At 35.1% G+C, this 8,450-nt stretch overlaps 1 protein-coding gene across 1 annotated transcript in view; it reads right to left on the reverse strand.

Moving 5' to 3' along the window:
* The window catches only part of LOC126884309 (zinc finger protein 883-like), a 56,188-nt gene extending 48,351 nt beyond the window's left edge, over positions 1 to 7,837 (reverse strand). Inside the window, exons 1-2 of the mRNA XM_050650246.1 lie at positions 7,382 to 7,837; positions 2,602 to 2,887 (exon numbers count right to left, since the gene is read on the reverse strand). Coding sequence (XP_050506203.1) covers positions 2,602 to 2,887; positions 7,382 to 7,679 — 584 coding nt within the window. The 5' untranslated portion in view covers positions 7,680 to 7,837. The remainder of the gene's footprint in view (positions 1 to 2,601; positions 2,888 to 7,381) is intronic.
* Between the last annotated feature and the right edge of the window lie 613 nt (positions 7,838 to 8,450).

Consider the following 8,450-nt stretch of genomic DNA (forward strand, 5'->3'; position numbering starts at 1 on the left):
CAAAAATTCGGTCCGCGATCATATTTTTTAATTTTATAATTTTTTTGCGTTCGGGTTAGCGAACGTTCGGATTACCAGGGTTCGCATTATCGACGCTCTACTGTACATGAAATGCATAGACGGAGAATATGTAAGAGGAAAGTGTTTAACAGTACAAGCAAATAATAATACATATAATTTTGAGAAAGTTAAGAAGTTTGAATATCTAAGAACAATTATTATAACACGAAAACCAAACATAGAAGAAGATATCCAAAGTAGACTAATGAAAGGGAATAAGTGTATTTTTGCGTTAAATAGGTTATCAAGAAATAAATCCATATCAAGAGGTGCCAAATTAAGATTAAAGCAATTATTAGGCATATAGTAGCAAAAGCCAAAGCAGAAGCGTATTCAAACCTATACGATCAACTTGATACCAGGGAAGGCGAAATAAAGATATATAAAATAGCCAAACAGAGAGCAAAGAAAGCAAAAGATTTTAATCAGATTAGATGTATCCGAGATGAAAATAATAAAATACTAGTTCACGAAAGGGATGTCAAAAAGAGATGGAGAAAGTACTTTGACAGCTTATTAAATGAAGAATTTGACAGACAGTCTGTAGAGTCAACGGAGACAGTAGCAGCAATGGTCACCAAAATAACCAACGAGGAAGTGGCTCAAGTGCTTCAAAAAATAAAGAAAGGAAAAGCGGTAGGACCAGATGATATTCCTGGGGAAGTATAGAGAGCATTGGGAGAGACAGGAACAAGGTGGCTAGCAGGTCTATTAAATAGAATTATGGAAGTCGGACAAATGCCAGACAAATGGAGAAGCAGTATACTGGTACCTGTTTACAAAAACAAGGGATACAACAATGTACAAACTACAGGGCTATAAAACTGCTTAGTCACACCATGAAAATATGGGAAAGAGTAATTGATAGACGGATACGTGAAGAGACCGAACTATCCGAGAATCAATTTGGCTTTATGCAGGGTAGATCAACAACCGATGCAATTTTCATTATAAGGCAGTTGATTGGAAAAATACAGGAGTAAAGAAATAAACACTCATATGGTATTCATTGATCTTGAGAAAGCATATGATAGAGTTCCTCAAGAGATTCTGTGGTGGGCACTCAATAAGAAAGGAGTCCCTGGTGAATATGTAAAGATTGTGAGGGATATGTATGAGGGAGTAACGACTAGTGTTAGGACAGGTGTGGGAGAGACTGATAAATTTCATGTGAAAGTAGGATTGCATCAAGGATCTGTGCTTAGTCAGTATTTATTCTCATTAGTTTTGGACCAGATAACGTGAAACTACAGGGTAACATTCCATGGTGCTTAATGTATGCTGATGATGTCGTGTTAGTAGGAAATAGTGAAAGAGACTTAGAACAAAAACTGGAACAGTGGAGACAAGCTCTGGAGGAAAAAGGTTTAAAACTTAGTAGGACAAAAACAGAATATTTGGAATGTTCATTTAAAGATAGAGCTACTACAAATAAAACGGTATCTTTGGATGGTGAAATGATTGTGAAAAGCAATAGTTTTAAGTACCTAGGATCGGTATTACAGAGTAATGGAGAAATAGATGGAGATGCATGCAGTAGAATTAGGGCTGGATGGATGAAGTGGAAAGAAGCAAGTGGTGTGTTGTGTGACAGAAAAATTCCAATGATGCTGAAGGGAAAGACCGGCTATGCTGTACGGAACTGAATGTTGGGCAGTGAAAAAGAAAGAGGAACAACGAATGCATGTGGCGGAAATGAGAATGCTTAGATGGATGAGTGGAGTGACAAAGAAGGATAAAATTAGAAATGAGTATATTAGGGGAAGTCTAGGTGTGGCACCAATTGATGCCAAAATGAGAGAGCATAGGTTAAGATGGTTTGGTCATGTTCAATGTCGAGACGTTAATCACCCAATACGAAGAATAGCTGAAGTGCAGATTCCTGGAAGGAGTAGGAGAGGAAGACCAAAGAAGACCTGGGGGGAGGCGATAAGGCAGGACATGTTGGTAAAGGGGATTAACATTGATATGACCCAAGATAGAATTGTGTGGAGAAATGCAATTAGGGAAGCCGACCCCACATAATGATAAGGCAAAGAGAATGATGATGATGATTAGGCATATAGTAATTTATGCAGCAAAGACATGGATATTAAATAAAAAGCAACAACAAATGGTGAAGATATGGGAACGAAAAGTACTAAGGAAAATAGAGAACGGCGTTTGGATCAAAAGGACAAATGAAGATACGAGAGAGTTATATGTTATATGGGGAGCCCAGCATACTTGGAGTAATAAGAGCCTAACAAATATGATGGCTAGGACACATACAGATGATGCTAGAGGGTAGATTACCGAAAATTCTACTGTAAAGTACAATTGGAGGACGTCAGAGAAGAGGATGACCCAGAACAAGATGGAAAACGGACATAGAAGAGGATCTAAGAAAACTCAATGTCACAAATTGGAGGATGAAGGCAATGGACAAGAACGGATGGAGAAGAATGGTCAATCAAGCCATGGGCCTACTAGGCTCAACGCGATAATCATTATGATTCGAAAACGGATAGTGGCAAATTTTTATATTAAAATATCTGTTACCTAAAGACTTTAGTGCAACCACAACACTTGTAACTTTTGTCTCCAATTCTTCTATCTTTAAAGTGTTGTTGCAAGTACACAGCTTCTGTGAATTGTTCACTGCATATCTTACATTTATATACACCATTTTCATGTTCACTCCAGTCTTGATCAGAATATGTACGGGTTGTATCTTGGGTGCTGTCTTCTGAATCATCTAACATGAAATGGGTAAGGCGACTTTCTACAATGTCTTTTGGTAATTCACAGTTTTTATTTCTTCCATTCTCGTCTTCTTCTAACTCATCTAAAAACATTGATTTAAATAATGTTGAAATATTTATGGGTTGTTTATCTTATTTTGTTTACAAAATTAAATTGTATTTTGACCAAGACTTGAAAAATATAGAAAGAAATATCGAACATATTTAAAGAGATCAGATAAGAATATATTTCGGATATATCTTAATTATTTTGAATGACAACTAATATTTTATTTTTCTCGAATATAACATTCCTAGGTGGATTTAAAAGACAAGAAAGCCAAAGTGCTGATCGAACATTTTTAATTGGGAGGACAAGATCAATGTTATGTGAATATATAACCAATGCCTAAGAAAGGCCTTAAAGCAGGAAAAACAATGACAAAGATTTATTACAAATTGATTGTAAAATCATTAAAAAGAGATTGGCTGGTAGCAATGCAATCCGCTTGGTGTGGAAATGCCCACAGAAAACAACAGCACAAGAATTATCCAATTCAAAGTTTGATGATGTCACTTCCTGGCAGACAAAATAGTCGCAGAAATCATCCCTACACTACCAAGAAAACATTGACATGTCTCAATAGAGTTCGCACAAATAATGGTAAATGTAAAGTTGGCCACTCACGATACTGCTGCATTGTTCAATTTTGTCGAATTCGAATAATTGACAAAAATTTTGATCGTGTGTGACCGTGCATCCAACAAAACGTTACAATTTTACCACAGAGAAACTGACTTGTATGCTGCAGTACTGCAGAATTGATATCAACGATTTTGTCAAACGACACTGCAGTATCATGAGTGGCCGGCTTAAAGACTTCATAAAGCTACCATACTTATTTATTTGTTTTGACAGGAAACTCCCCATTACAGTAAATATTACATGCATTTAACGAGCTCACACAAGTAGATACAAACTTAAAAAAGTATAATAATGATTATAAAATAAAAAAGATAATATGCAATTTGATAATTGAATGGTGGGCTACAACAATGTTGTAAGCGACATATTGGGTCAAAGTGAGGTTTTAATACAATATTATTGTATATCCAAAGACCAATGCGAGCATCTTTCAATCTGGCTAAAAACATTTTGCCTTCCCCGAGTTTTTCATACCGCAATGTTGGTATCCGTATGTTCATACATAGCTTCTCAATATGTTTTTTTCATCTCCTGCATAATCTCAATTCTGTCGCTTACAACATTGTTGTAGCCCACCATTCAATTATCAAAACAAAAGAGAATAACAATAAATAATAAATCTACTATCTGATTTCACAAATTGTTTCTTTCAGTTTGCTATATGTTAAAGATGTCAATGCTTGGATTTGTATTGAGGTAGTGCAATATGCTGTCCATTGGCACATTTTTACCATATTTTGTATTGTGAAAGTTAGTGTAGAATGTATTTGTATTTCTAAGTGGCCTGGAAGGTACACACAGATTGACAGAATGTAAAAGTTTATGCAACATACATTAATCTTCGAGATTCTAAAGTAGACAACTTCAATTGACTTAAAATTTCCTGATAATCATGTGCATGCCTAGGTATATTAAATCTATATGAGCAAAAACGAAGAAATCTGTACTGAATGTTCTCAATTACCTTTATATGTACTTCATAATAAGGAGACCACACAACTGAAGAATACTCTAAGAGAAATCTTACCAATGCACAATATAACACTTTACCTGCTGGGCATGATAGCCCTTTTGAATTATGAGTGATAAATCCCAACAATTTAGCTGCTTTCACTGATATTGTATTAATATGATTAATGAATTGGAGATGACTTTCAAAAATTATACCTAAGTCTCTATATTACTGACTTCAGATAACTCCTTTCCACCAATGTAGTATAAGGAGTCAATTGGCTTTTTAACTTTATGAAATGTTATTTTATGGCACTTCTGAGTGTTTAGCTGTAAATGATTTTCCGAGCACCACAATCATAGAGCATTCAAATCCTCCTGAATCAAATCAATGTCTAACATTGTATTAACTCTCCTAAAGAGTTTAATATCATCTGCAAACATTAACGCATCTGTGTATTTTAATTTGTCTGTTAAGTCATTAATAAACAAACAAAAGAACAAGAGGGAGCAGTGAGCCCCCTGTGGCACACCAGAAGTAACCTCAATAACATCAGAGTAATAGTTTCCAATTTTAACTTTTTGAATACGTCCACTCAAAAAATCCCTGAACCATTTGATCATCAAGGGTGAAAACCCTAAAGTGTCTAGTTTATTTAATAATATGATGTGGTTCACGCTATCAAATGCTTTAGAGAAGTCAGTATATATAGCCTCTACCTGACATCGATCCTCAAAGGCCTTAAGAATTTTACTTCGACATATAAGTAGATGAAGCGGAGAAGTTGTGTTGTCCTAAAATGAACAAAAAACATGAAAAATTAAGTCTCAACACTAAACATCTTATAGAAGAAAGAAGGAGGCTGAGGGAGAGGTATAACACAAACTACGCAGAACTTACTCAACTCAGTAAAATAATAAACAAAGAAATCCGAAAAGACATAAGGCAACATAATATGAGAGAGGTGGCAAGAGTGGTAGAGGAAAATAGAAGTCTGAAAGTTCTAAGACACAACATGTCCACAGGAAAAAAGAACATATATAAGTTAAGAAATAAACAAGACGACATTGTGACTGATAAGGAAGAAATAGTGAAAACAGTAGAAGACTTCTACAGACAACTTTATGAAACAAGTGAATCCGATGAAAGAAGCCCTTTACCAAAATTAGAGAATCAAGGCTCAGAGTTAATGCCAAACATAACTATTGGCGAAATTAAAAATGTGCTTCAAAAGATGAAGAGCAATAAATCCCCAGGTGAACACAAAATAATGGCTGAAAGCATAAAACTAGGAGGAAATACACTTTTACTGTCACTTTGTTTACAACATTATTAGAGCATATGTTTAAGAACGCAAATCTGAGTAAAAAAGGAATTAATATCAACGGAGAAATACTTAGTCATTTGAGATTTGCTGACGATATTGTTCTTTTTGTTGACAGCATCAATGATGCAGTAACGCAACTGGAGAAACTAGACCTAGCCTCCTTACAAGTTGGATTAAAAATCAACCATACAAAAACACAAATCATGACAAATCTTGGTGTTAAGCGAAAAGATTTCAGTAAATGGCATGCCTATTGAAGAAACCACCTCTTATAAGTACTTAGGGCAAGAGGTACGCATAGGAAGAGATAATCAAACTTGCGAACTAAGCCGCAGCATAGGACTCACTTGGGTGGCATTCGGCAAGCTCAGCTATGGCCTTAAGTCAGAACTGCCTATGTGTCTCAAAAGAAAAGTCTTTGATCAGTGTGTGTTGCCAGTACTTACCTATGGTGCAGAAACATTAACAATAACCAAGAAAGTAAGAAATAAAATTTGTGTTACCCAAAGAGCCATGGAACGCTCAATGTTAGGCATTTCTCATCGGGATCGAATTACGAACAGGAAGATCAGACGGAGAACAGGGGTGACGGATGCCATAGAAAGAATTATGAGTGGAACTGGGCTGGACACATGCCTAGAATGTCAGATAACAGATGGACACAGCAAATAATACACTGGACACCAAGACAAGAAGCATATTGAAGTAGAGGTTGTCCGCCAACCAGATGGTCCGATGACATAAAACGGATCGACAAAAACTGGATGCAAACAGCACAAAACAGAAATGCATGGACAGACTGAGGGAGACCTATATCCAGCAGTGGATAGATTAGGGTTGAATGATGATGATGATATAAGCAGATTTGTAAGAGTCGATTTCCCTTGCTGAAACCCATGCTGGTCTTTTACAATTATCTTTAGTCAAAAATCTTAGCAATAGAAGATTGCAAACAAACCCTCTATAGTTCATAATATCCTTCCTCCCCCCACACTTGAAAATTGGCACGATAAAACTTTCTTTTCACATAGTAGGAAAGACCCCTTGTGCCAATGACACATTAAAAGATTTCCAACAGAGGCCTTGATAATGAGTAAGCACACTGCTTTAATAAAATATTGGGTATATTATCAGGACCTAATATAAATTTTACTGGAAGAGAAGAAAGACAGACATACTGCAAGACAGACAATATAATATACAGTCTGTCTGTCACATATTATGTAGTGGAAAAAAGCATAGTCAGGGGTTATAAAGGCATTGTGATGCAGAGTGGCTCAAGCATTGGTTGCTTGAACTGCTTTGCATCTGAAAATACTTAAATAAGGGATAACTTTAATGTAATGCAAGCGTTTTGGTAAAATTGTGGGTTACACCACTTTGTATCTCATAGCATAGCGTCATATGTAATAATGTAATATATTCAATGGCTGCAGACCAAGTAAAAGTACATACTTGCTAACTACTGCTTATGAGCAACTTACTCTAAGCATCTATATAACCGTATCATGAATCATGATAAAAACACACAGGATTTCAGTTGAAAGGTTTACGATATTACATTGCAACCCAAAGTTCTCTCTTAAAATTAAAGGAATATGTATATAACACACCTAGATTGGTAATCTCACGAGAAATATTCTCAATATTGGCAGAGGAACTTTCACATCCATTGTATCCTCCTTCTTGACTAGAGGCATGATTTTGTAAAGGATCAGAAATTTGGTTAGTTTTTGAACAATTCTTTTTTATATTAATACTTTCAGTTTCACCTCCCAATTCTATAAAATCAGGATTGTCAGACAAATAATCAGTTTCCTCATTTTTAATAGCAATATGGGATATTACAGTTTTGTTGATTTCTTCTATTAGAGGTTCTTCTTTGAGTTCAGCTAAAATGTTAAAAGCCATTTTACAATTAATTTTCAATGTTTTATTTAGTTCAAAGTTTAAATAATTTTATAACTCGTGTTCCTCATTTTGACCAATTCAATATTAACAATAACAAATAAAAATGAAAAATATATTATAATAACAGCTAAATAACATCAACCATACATCAACTTTTTTTGACAATTATTTTAATTCTGTGGTTTTTATACAACTGTCACAGCACTGTCAGAACCACTCCACTTTTGTAAAGTTGGATTTGTTTGTAAAGTTTGACGTAGCGCGTAACGTAGACGCAACATATAGTCCATTATTTCACGGTTTTTGCTATAAATTTTAAAGAACTGCTTGGATTGACACGAAATTTGGCATACGCATAGCTTACATGTCAAAGAAAAAAAGTGATATTGTGCCGATGTGTGCTTTGGCACTGGGGGTGACTCTCACCCCCTCTTGGGGGTAAAACAATATAAGTCCAAAATAAGTCCGGAAATGGATAAACTGACTAATTTTAAGTAACTTTGTTCTATAGAGCTTTTTCGCCAAGTCAACACTTTTCGAGTTATTTGCGAGTGAATATGTTAATTTTTCAACAAAATAACTACATTTTTAGACGGTTTTTCGCAAATAACTCGAAAAGTAAGTATTTTGTCAAAAAAAAATGTTCCTAGCAAAAATATAGCCTGTAAAAAAGTAAAAAAATGGTGTACGCGTTAGGTCTCTGGACCTCGTAAAACCAGAGTTATAGCCAATGAAAAATATATTCATATTCACCAAATTTCAAATAGAATA

Source organism: Diabrotica virgifera, chromosome 5 (genome assembly GCF_917563875.1).
Source record: "Diabrotica virgifera virgifera chromosome 5, PGI_DIABVI_V3a".
NCBI classification, from domain to species: domain Eukaryota; kingdom Metazoa; phylum Arthropoda; class Insecta; order Coleoptera; family Chrysomelidae; genus Diabrotica; species Diabrotica virgifera.